Here is a 12656-nt window from a genome sequence, read left to right on the forward strand (position 1 = left end):
TTTAATTCATTGGTTGTCAGAGTTCCATGTGGTTTGATTTTCTGGCACTTCTGGTTGTTTATTGTTTTTAGATTGATTGTTATCCTCCTTTTGGTTGTGCAAGGAAGTGAAGGGTTTCCACCTATGCCTCCATCTTGGCCATTACCCTCCTGCCCTTCTTTTCATCTTAAATTTTACTTTTCCCCTCTCTTAGCCTGGTTTTCATTCCTCACTCTTATTATTTTTTCTCTCTCTATTCTCTAAAAATCACTTTTCTTTCCCTCTTATTCACTTTCCACCTATAGTAATCTTTGTTAATTTGTCATTTATATTGGTGTGGTGGATGTTTCTCTTCAATTTTGTTTCTTTTTTTTTTAAACTTCTTATTGTCCTCTCCCTTTTTCTTAGTGCATTTTGCCTTTTTCTCTCCCTTTTTAATCTATGATGTAAATTTTATTTTCTTCTTGTCTTTGCTTCTATTCCCTACTCTTATTATTTCTTCTGGCTCTACCCTCTCAAAATAATTTTTCTTTCAGTTATTCATCTCACATTTGTTTTTCCTTTCTTATAATAGTCTTAATCGCTTTCCACTTTTATTGACATTTGCTCATTTGTTGTTGATATTGTGGTTGTGATTGGGCATTATTTTCACAGGTGTGGGTATTCTCTTTTGGTTGTCGTGTTTTGTTCTGGCAGCACATGTACAACAGCACACAAGACATGGCGGGTGGTGTGATGCTCAGTCAGCCAGCTGGAGGGAAGTACCCACCAAAGAATGATCCAACACAACCAAAATCCAACTACAACAACAGAGCCTACATACATGGCAGAGAAGGCATCCCAAGAGTTCTAGTTCAACTACACAACTGAGGCCCACAGGTCTCCTACCACAGAAGAACACTACGCCAAAACAGGAATTTAAAGCAGAACAATGTGCAGAAACAAACAAAAATAGTCACCTAAAACGGGGAGACAAAGAAACAATCCCCAATTGAAAGGAAAGGAGGAATTACCAGAAAGAATGCTAAATGAAATTGAGGCAAGCAATCTATTAGACACAGAGCTCAAAGTAATGGTTATAAGAATGCTCAAGGAGCTCAGTGAGAACTACAAGAAACCTGAGTAAGAAACCTGATAGGGTATCAGTTGATTTCTCAATAGAAACACAACAAGCCAAAAAGGGTTGGCATGAAATATTCCAAGTAACGTAAAGCAAAGTCCCCCAAACAAGACTACTCTACTCATCAGGGCTCTCATTTAATATGGAAGGTGAAATAAGGAATTTCTCAGACAAGAAAACACTTAAAAGAGTGCATCTCCACCAAACTAGCATTGCAAGAGATGCTAAAGTGACTGCTTTAAGAAGATGAATTAGCCTTGGCTGGTGTGGCTCTGTGGATTGAGTGCAGGCCTGTGAACCAAAGGGCCATTGGTTCAATTCACAGTCAGGGCACATGCCTGGGTAGTAGGCCAGGTCCCCAGTAGTGGGCACATGAGAGGCAACCAGACACTGATGTTTCTCTCCTTCTCTTTCTCCCTCCCTTCCCCTCTGCCTAAAAATAAATAACATCTTAAAAAACAAAGAAGATGAAGTAAAAGGGAGAGAGAGGAACACAGGTACAAAGGAAAAATCACAATGAATAAGTACCTATCAATAATAACCTTAAATGTAAATGGATTAAATGCTCCAATCCAAAAACATAGGGTAGCTGAATGGATAAGAAGATATGACCCACATATATATGCTCTACAACAGATAATGTTAGAACAAAAGATCTATACAGGATGAAAGGGAAAGGATGTAAAAAATATTCCAAGCAAATGGGCATGAAAAAAATCTGGGTAGCAATACTTACATCAGACCAAATAGACTTCAAAAAAAGGCCATAACAAGAGACAAAGAAGGACACCACACAATACTTAAGGAAGTAGTCCTGCCGGAGATTATAACTCTTGTAAACATATATGCACTCAAACATGGCATCATATGTAAGGAAAATCTTGGAGGACTACAAGAAAGATATCAACAGCAACACAGTCACCATAGGAGATATTAACACCCCACTGTCTACAATGGATAGATCTCTGAAACTAAGAATCAACAAGGATACTGAGGAACTGAATGACACTTTAGATCATATGGTCTTAATTGACACATGCAGAACATTTCACCCCAAAGAAGCAAAATATACATTCTTTTCAAATGCATATGGAACATTTTCAAAGATAGACCACATGACAGGGTATGAAATAAGCCTTAACAAAATCAAGAAAACAGAAATCATATCAAGCACCTTCTCTGATCTAAATGGCTTGAAACTAGAAATCAAACTCAAGGAAAAAAACTCTAAAACATTCAAATACATAGAGACTGAATAACATATTATTAAATAATAAATGGGATAACAATGGGGTCAAAAAAGAAATCTGAAAGCATCTGGAAAATAATGAAAATGAACACACAACAGACCAAAATCTATGGGACCCAGTGAAGGCAGTCCTAAGAGGGAATTTCATAGCATACAGTCCTACCTAAAGAGGATAGAAGAATGTCAACCAAACTAAACCTACATCTACAAGAACTAGAAGAACAACAACAAACAAAGCCCAGAGTGAGTACAAGGAAAGAATTAAGATCAGAGCAGAATTAAATGACATAGAGACTAAAACACAATTCAAAGAATCAATAAATTCAGGAGCTGGTTCTTTGAAAAGATAAACAAATTAGCAAATATTTAACCAGACTCATCAAGAAAAAAGATAGAGGACCCAAATAAATAAAATGAGACACAAAAGAGAAGTTACAACTGATACCACAGAAACACAAAGGATTGTAAGAAATTGCTATGAAAAACTACATGCCAAGATATTGGACAACCTGGGTGAAACAGATAACCTTCTAGAAACATACAATCTTCCAAAACTGAATCAAGAAGAAGCAGAAAGCCTGAACAGACTGATAACAACTAGTGAAATAGAAGCAGGAATCAAAAAACTCCAGGCACACAAAAGCCCTGGACCAGATGGCTTCACCAGTGAATTTTACCAAATATTTACAAAAGTACTAACTCCTATCCTTCTTAAACCATTCCAAAAATTTCAAGAACAGGGAAGTCTCCCAACTCTTTATATGAAGCCAATATTATCCTAATTCCAAATCCAGGTAAAGACACAGCAAAGAAAGGAAACTACAGGCCAATATCTCTGATGAACATTGATGCTAAAATCCTCAACAAAATATTGGCAATTTGGATCTAGCAATACATTAATAAGATCATATACTATGGTCAAGTGGGGTTCATCCAAGGGATGCAAATCAATAAATGTAATATACCACATAAACAAAATGAAGGATGAAAACCACATGATCATATGAATAGATGCTGAAAAAGCAACTGAAAAAATCCAGCACCCACTTCTGATAAAAACACTCAGCAAAGTGGGAGTAGAGGGAGCATACTTCAACATATGCTCCTTTTTGTATAAAGGCCATATACAAGAAACTTATGGATACCATCATAATCAATGGGCAAAAACTAAAAGCTTTCCCCCTAAGATCAGGAACAAATCAAGGGTGTCTTCTTTTACCACTTCTATTCAACATAGTATTGGAAGTTCTAGCCACAGTGATCAGACAAGAAAAAGAAATAAAAGTCATCCAAATTGAAAAGGAGGATATAAAACTCATTATTCACAAACGTCATGATAGTGTACATAGAAAACCTTATAGGTTCCACCAAAGAACTACCTGATCTAATAAGTGAATTTGGTAAAATAGTGGGATACAAAGTCAATATTCAGAAATTGATAGCATTTTGGTACACCAGCAATGAAATATCAGAAACAGAAATTAGGGAAAAAATCCCATTTACTATAGCAACAAGAAAAATAAAGTATCTAGGATTAAATTTAATGAAGAAGGTAAAAGATGTGTACTAGAAAAACTATAGAACACTGAAGAAAGAAAATAAGGAAGATACAAATAAATGGAAACATATACCGTGTAATGGACTGGAAGAATAAACATCATTAAAATATCCATACTACCCAAAGCAATTTATAGATTCAATGCAATTCCTATTAAAATATCAATGGCATATTTCACAGATGTAGAACAAATATTCCAAAAATGTATACTGAATCAAAAATGATCCTAAATAGCCTCAGCAATCTTGAGAAAGTAGTACAAAGTTGGAGGATACACAATACCTGACATCAAATTATACTACATGGCCACTGTAATCAAACAAGTTTAGTACTGGCATAAAAACAGACACATAGATAAATGGAAATGAATAGAGAGCCCAGAAATAATCCCAGGTCTCAATGGTCAATTAATATTTGACAAGGGGGGCAGAAGCATAAAATGGAGTAAAACTAGACTCTTCAATAAATGCTGTTGGGTGAACTACACTGATATATGCAAATAAAGAAAAGAAATTAAATGACCAAGTTATTCCATATATCAGAATAAACTCAAAATGTATGAAAGACATAAATACAAGTCATGACACCATAAAAGTCCTAGAGAAAAGCATAGGCAGGAAAATTTGAGATATTCCATACAGTAATATTTTTCCTGATATATCTCCTAGGGCAAGGGAAATAAAAGAAAAAATAAACAAATGGGGTTACATCAATTTAAAAAGCTTCTGCATAGCCAAAGAAACCATCATGAAAATGACTGTATGGGAGAACATATTTGCCAATGATACCTCAGACAAGGGTCTGATCTCCAAAACATATAAAGAACTCAATCAACTCAACACCAGGAAGACAAAAAATCCAATTCAAAATGGGCAAAGGACCTGACCAAACAGTTCTCCAAGGAGGACATACTGATGGCCCATAGACATGAAAAGATGTTCAACATCACTAGCCATCAGAGAGATGCAAATTAAAACCACAATGAGATATAACCTCACACCTGTCAGAATGGCCATCATTAATAAATCAACAAACAACAAGTGCTGGGGAGGATGGGTAGAAAAGGGAACCCTAGTGAACTGTTGGTGGGTAGGCAGACTGGTGTAGCCACTGTGGATAACTGTATGGAATCTCCTCAAAAAATTAAAACTGGAACTGCCTTTTGACCCAGTGATTCTACTGATGGGAATATGCCTAAGAATCCAGAATCACCAGTTCGAAAGAACCTAAGCATCAATATGTTCATAGCAGCACTATTTATAATAGTCAAGTGCTGGAAAGAGCCTAAGTGCCCCTCAGTTAATTAGTGGATCAAAAAACAGTACATTTACACAATGAAATAATATGCACCACAAAGAAAGAAGGAACTCCTCCTACTTTTTGCAACAGCATGGATGCAACTGGAGATTATTATGCTAAGTGAAATAAGCCGTTCAGTGAAAGACAAATATCATATGATCTCACATATAAGAAGAATTTAATGAACAAAATAATCTAATAAGCATAACAGAACCATAGGCCTGGAAAAATGGAACAGACTTACAGTGACCACAGGGCAGGGTGAGGATAATGATGGAAGGAAGGGGAAGGGAACAGTAAAAGAACATGTTTGAATGACCTATGAACACGGACAACACTATGGGGACTGATTGTGGGAGCTGGTGATTGGCTGGACAGAGGAGGGCAAAGGAGAAAAATCAGGACAACACTAATATAGTAACAATAAAATTTTTTTACAAATGGAAATTAAGAAAACTATACCATTTACAATTACATGAAAAATATACCTGGGAATAAATTTAACCAAGAATGTAAAAGACCTGTACTCAGAAAATTGTTAAGACATTGAAGAAAAAAACAACTGAAGAACATAAAAATAATTGGAAGCATATACTATGCTCAGGAAGTTAAATTAACATCATTAAAATTTCCATACTACCCAAATCAATCTATAGATTCAATGCAACTCCTATCAAAATACCAATGGCATATTTCACAGACCTAGAACAAATAATTCAAAAAATTTTGGAACTACAAAAGAACCCTAATAGCCACAACAATCTTGAGAAAGAAGAACAAAGCTGGAGGTAACACAGTACTTATATCAAAACATACATTAAGGCCATAGTAATCAAGACAGTATGGTACCAGCATAAACACAGACACATAAACCAATGGAACAGAACAGAGTGCCCAGAAATAAAATCACACCAATATGATCAGTTAATACATGACAAAGGAAGAACAAATGGGGTCATGACAGTCTGTTCAAGAAATTGTTTTTGGGACCTCACTCCATGGCTCAGTGGGTTGGAGCCTTGTCCCATAAACCAAAAGGCTGTGGGTTCAATTCCCAGTCAGGGCATGTACAGGGGGTAACCAATAGATGTTTCTCTCTCATACCCACCTCTCATATCTCCCTTCCCTTCCCTTCCTTCCACTCCTCTCTCTTCCCCTTCCTCCTCCCTCTCTCTCTCCCTCTCTCTTTCTCTCTCTCCCCCTCTCTCTCCCCCTCTCTCCCTCCCTCCCTCCCTCTCTAAAACAATAAGCATATCCTCAGGTAAGGATTAAAATAAATATATCAGTAAATAAATGGTATTAGGAAAATGGACTGACACATAAAAAAACAAACAAAAAAAACCTAGATCTCCTTCTTACACCACATACCAGAATAATGGATTAAAGACTTAAGTTTATGACCCAAAACCATAAAATTCTTAAGTTAAACTAAGGTAGTAAATGTCTGACATTTCCCTTAGTAACATGTTCTCTGATATGTCTCCTAAAGGAAGGGAAACAAAAGAAAAAGTAAACAAATGGGACTATGTTAAAATAAAAAGTTTTTGCAAAACATAAGAAATCACTAACAAAAGTAAAAGAATACTTACTGAATGGGAGAACATAGTCGCTAATGATATACCTGATAATATGCAAAAATTATAAAGAACTCAGAACTTAAAGCAATTTATAGATTCAATGCAATCCCTATTAAAAGTACCAATGACATACTTCACAGATATAGAACAAACACTTCCACAATTTATATGGAACCATAAATGACCCCAAATAGCTGCAACAGTTTTGAGAAAGAATAGCAAGTAGGAGGGTTCACAATACGTGATATCAAAATGTATCACAAGGCCACTGTAATCAAAACAGCCTGGTACTGGCATAAGAACAGGCACATAGACCAATGGAACAGAACAGAGAGCCCAGAAATAAACCCAAGTCTCTATGGTCAATTAATATTTGACAAAGGGGGAAGAAGCACAAAATGGAGTAAAAATAGCCTCTTCAACAAATGGTGCTGGGAGATCTGGACAGCTACATGCAAAAAAATGAAACTCTCTCCCCAACTTACGCCATACACGAAAATAAACTCAAGATGGATAAAAGACTTAAATATAAGTTGTAACACCATAAAAGTCCTTGAGGAAAACATTGGCAGGAAAATCTCAGACATTCCACACAGCAACATCCTCACAGACACATCCCCTAAAGCAAGGGACATAAAGGAAAGAATAAACAAATGGGACCTCATCAAAATAAAAAGCTTCAGCATGGCTAAAGAAAACAGCACCAAATTACAAAGAGAACCAACAGTATGGGAAAACATATTTGCTAATGATACCTCCGACAAGGGCCTGATCTCCAAAATATATAAAGAACTCACACGACTCCACTCCAGGAAGACAAAAAACCCAATTAAAAAATGGGCAAAGGACTTGAACAGACACTTCTCCAAGGAAGACATACAGAGGGCCCAGAGACATATGAAAAGATGCTCAGCATCACTAGCCATCAGAGAGATGCAAATTAAAACCACAATGAGGTACCATCTCACACCAGTCAGAGTGGCCAACATAAACAAATCCACAAACAAATGTTGGAGAGGATGCGGAGAAAAGGGAACCCTAGTGCACTGTTGGTGCGAATGCAGACTGGTGAGGCCACTGTGGAAAACAGTATGCAATTTCCTCAGAAAACTAAAAATGGAACTGCCCTTTGACCCAGCAATTCCACTGCTAGGATTTTATCCTAAGAACCCTGAAACACCAATCCATATGAACGTATGCACTACAATTTTCATAACAGCACAATTTACAATAGCCAAGTGCTGGAAGCAATGTAAGTGCTCATTAGTAAATGAATAGATCAAAAAAATATGGTACATTTTAACAATGGAATACTACACAGCATAAAGCAAGGAGCTCCTAGCCTTTGAGACAGCATGGATGGAACTGGAGAGCATTATGCTAAGTGAAATAAGCCAGGTGGTGAAAGACAAATACCATATGATCTCACATATAAGTGGAACCTAAACAATAAAACAAATAAGCAAGCAAAATATAATCAGAAACATTGAAATTAAGAAAAACCTCATAGTAACCAGAGGGGCGGTAGGAGGGGATAATGGGGGGGAGAGGAGAAGGGTTTTGAGGAACAACTATAAAGGACACATGGACAAAACCAAGGGTAGGTGGAATCAGGAGAGGAAGGTGAGGATGGCTGGGGTGGAGGGGGAGTGGTGGAGAGCAAATGTAGAAAACTATACTTGAACAACAATAAAATTTTAAAAAATGAAATAAAAAATGAAAGTTTAACAATAAAAAAAGAACTCAGAGAAGTTAACAACAAAAAAACAATCCAATTAAACAGTGGGCAGAAGACCTGAATAGACATTTCTCCAAAGAGGACACATACAGATGGCCAAGAGACATATGAAAAGATGGCCGATATCACTAACATCAGAGAAATGAAACGTAAAACCACAATGAGATATCACCTCACACCCGTCAGATTGGCTATCATCAATAAATCAACAAACAACAAGTGTAGGCAAGGATCTGGAGAAATGGGAACCCTCATGAACTGTTGATGAGATTGTAACTTGGTTCATCCACTTTGGAAAACTGTGCCGGTTCCTCAAAAAATTAAAAGTGGAACTGCCTTATGACTCAGTGATTTCACATCTTAGGATTCAATCGAATAAACCAAAAACACTAATTTGAAGGAACATATGCACTATTATGTTCATTGCAGAATTATTTATAACAGGCAAGATATGAAAGCAATCCAGGTACTCATCTACAGATAAGTGGATAAAAAAGTAGTGATATACATAATGGGATATTATTCAGCCATAAAAAGAATGAAATCTTACCATTTGTGACAGCATGGATGGACCTAGAGAGTATTATGCTAAATGAAATAAGTTAGACACAAAAAGAAAAATACCATATGATTTCAATTATATGTGGAAACTGAAGAACAGAAAAATAAAATAAAAACAGATTCATAGATATAGAGAACTGATAGATGGTTGCTAAAGGGGAGGGTTTTGGGGATCGAGTGGAAAAGGTAAAGTGATTGGAAATACAAATTGGTAGTTACAGAATGGCCACAAAATACAAATTGTAGCATAGGGAACATAGTCAATAATATTGTAATAACTATATGTGATGCCAGGTGGGTTCATGAAATATTGAGGTGTTTACTTCATAAAGTACATGATTGTGTAACTGCTATGTGGCATACCTGAAACTAAAACAAAATATTATTGAATGTAAACTGTAATAGAAAAATATTTTTAAAAAGTTAGTAAAAATGAAAAAAGAAGGCTCACAGTTTCGCTAAACTACTACAAACTTAAAGGAAAGCTTAATCTTAGGAAATTAATTTAATCCTAGGAAGTAGTACAAAACCTACTTACTCTTGTTTCAAGCAGAACCTTAGAAAATGCTCTGAAGAGAATCTGAAGTAAAATTTATTCAGTTGAATTTTTCCTGAAAAATGAAAGAGCAGGGAGGGAAAGAGTGAAGAGAAAGTGGAGAGAGAGAGACACACACACACGCACACAAAGGGAAAGAGAGAGAGAGATTGATAGACTGACTTACCTTTTCTACTTGAGATTTGGGATCAGACATCTTCTTCCATTCTGGAAAAAGGCCAGATTTATCCAGAGAGTCTCTCCTGAAGGTAGATACAGAAGTTAAAACAAAACTACCTCTTCTCCTTCCTGTTCTATCAAGGGACCCAAGCTCTATGGAAGGAGAGCCACTGGATTGGGGTCATTGTAGCAACCAAAACCGGAAGGTAAATTTCACATCAGATTTCCCTTGAAGGAACATAAGCAACTTTGCATGAACACAAACATTCCTAAAGGACAGCATCATCTGTTTCTGCTGGTCCAGGAAGACTCCTCCAAGGTACAGCAGCCTGTGGAAGTTAGTGTGCTCCTGAAGGCTGTGGTGAGAGACAACTGTTGAAGTACTACAGAAAGACTTGTAGCAAGGTCAGAGGGAGGACTTCATTTGACTTGCTGAGGAGAAATCAGGAACACTTAAGGTATAGGCACCCTACATCCTCATGCTGGAGAACAAAGTGGGACCTTGGGTTGAGCAGATGCACAGGAACTTAGGGAGATCTCACCTGGTTGTGCTGTCTGAGTCAGCCACGTAGCTATCCAGACTCTCACTCTCAGCGTCCAGTGCACTCTTTCCACTTTTCAGCTTGGGCACTTCAAATGGCACACTAGAATAAAACCCAAGAGCCAAGATATAAAGGAAGTGGGCTCTCCTGCCAGGAATCAGGCTTCCTTCCAACCCATGGGCAATGGTAGCCTAAATGATTTTTCTAAGATAAATATCTGAGTGCTTTTAAAACAGTTCAGTGATTCCCCATTGTTATCGGGACTGAGTCCAAATTCCTTAGTACGTCAAGAAAATCCTTATGACTTGATCCCTGCTCATCTCTCAGGATTCATCTTTCACCCTCCATCTCAACTTATACTTTATTTATTTATGTATTTATGTATTTATTTATTTATTTATTTATATTGTTGTACAGATACAGTTGTCTCTATTTTCCCCCAATCACATCCTTTTACCCCATGCATCCCCACCTCCCACCCTCTTCCTACCCTGCTTTGGCTTTGTCCATGGGTCCTTTATACATGGTTCCTTGATGACCCTTCCCCTTTTTCCCCCATTATCCCCTTCCCCTCTGGTTACACTGTCAATTTGTTCTTTATTTCAATGTCTCCGGTTATATTTTGCTTGCTTGTTTTGTTGATTAGGTTCTACCTATAGGTGAGATCATATGGTATTTGTCCCTCACCACCTGGCTTATTTCACTTAGCATAATGCTCTCCAGCTCCATCCATGCTGCCACAAAGGGTAGGAGCTCCTTCTTTCTTCCTGCTTCATAGTATTCCATTGTGTAAATGTACCATAGTTTTTAGATTTACTTGTTTAAAGATGGGCACTCAGGTTGCTTTCAGCAGTTGGCTATTATAAAATTTTGTTGCTATGAACATTGGGGTGCATAGGTTCTTCTGGATTGGTGTTTCAGGATTCTTAGGGTATAATCCCAGCAGTGGAATTGCCAGGTCAAAGGGCAGTTCCATTTTTAGTTTTTGAGGAAATACCATACGGTTTTCCACAGTGGCTGTACCAGTCTGCATTCCCACCAACACTGTACTGGGGTTCCCTTTTCTCTACAACCTCACCAGCACTTGTTGTTTGTTGATTTGTTTATGATGGCCATTCTGACTGGTGGGAAGAGGCATCTCATTGTGGTTTTAATTTGCATCTCTCTGATGGCTCTTGATGCTGAGCATCCTTTCATGCCTCTGGGCCTTCTGTATGTCCTCCTTGGAGGAGTGTGTGTTCAGGTCCTTTGCCCATGGGCAAAGGGCCTCACCTTATACCTTAAATTCCACAATGATGAAGCTCTTTTAGTTCCCTTAATATGACAACACTCTCCCTCTTCCTTCTTTTATGCCTGGGATGTTCTTTTCACAATGGCCATTTTTCTTCATCTGGATAAATCTACTCCTTCTTCAGGTCTCTTTTTACATGTCAATCCCTCCATAACTCTGTGGCCATGCCACTCCAAGGTTGCATTAATAACCTTCCTTTGTGCTTTTAAAGCATTTTGATTTCTTTGTAGCAGTCATCGCATATATAATTATTTGTTTGTCTTTAAGGAAATTAATTTGTTCAATAATTTAAACAAATGATTTGTTTAATGTCTTTCTCCATTAGACTAGGTTCTGTGAGATCAGCGATCATGTATCTTGTTCACTGCTGTGTTCCCAATGATTAGAAAAGAAACTAGGATAGAGTGGACACTCACATATTTATTGACTGAATTCTTGACTAAATGCCCTCAGTGGGGCTTAAAGTATATACATAAATAAGCAGTATGGTTTAAAGACAGTATTCAGAAGAGCAGACATATTTTTCAGCTTAATGAAGAATGATGCTAGGCATTAAAAAAAAATCTTCATCTCTAAAGGATAGGACACAATTCCTGGGCCTCTTATACCTTAAGGAAATTGTGAGAGCAGCAAAAAAGAAAAAAATTATCTGAAGTAATTTCACTCGGCTGCCAGGACATCAAACTCTCCTGTTCCTCTGACCTCATTGGCTACTCCTTCTCAGTCTCCTGTGCTAGTCTTTCCTTGTGTCCTAGACCTCTAATATTTGAATGTGTCCAGGCTTATTCCTTGGATTGCTTCTCTTCACTATTTAGAATTATTCGTGAGTGATCTTTAGTCTCATATTCTTTATAAATTAGTAACTCCTATGTTTATCTCTAACTCAAATGCCAGACTTATATTTTCAAGAGCCTACTGACATCTCTGCTTGGATGTTCAAACACATCAAGTATAAAACCAAAGCTCTAATCCTCCCCGCAACTTGCTCTTCCATTAAGTTCATCAAATAGCTACTCCCTTCTTTCTT

General features: G+C 37.3%; 1 protein-coding gene across 1 annotated transcript in view; it reads right to left on the bottom strand.

The window, feature by feature from the left end:
• Window positions 1-12656, bottom strand: part of SYTL4 (synaptotagmin like 4) — a 118074-nt gene that overhangs the window by 38962 nt on the left and 66456 nt on the right. Inside the window, exons 6-7 of the mRNA XM_024578730.3 lie at window positions 10339-10440; window positions 9804-9879 (exon numbers count right to left, since the gene is read on the bottom strand). Coding sequence (XP_024434498.2) covers window positions 9804-9879; window positions 10339-10440 — 178 coding nt within the window. The remainder of the gene's footprint in view (window positions 1-9803; window positions 9880-10338; window positions 10441-12656) is intronic.

The sequence above is a fragment of the Desmodus rotundus genome, chromosome X (assembly GCF_022682495.2).
Source record: "Desmodus rotundus isolate HL8 chromosome X, HLdesRot8A.1, whole genome shotgun sequence".
NCBI lineage: Eukaryota > Metazoa > Chordata > Mammalia > Chiroptera > Phyllostomidae > Desmodus > Desmodus rotundus.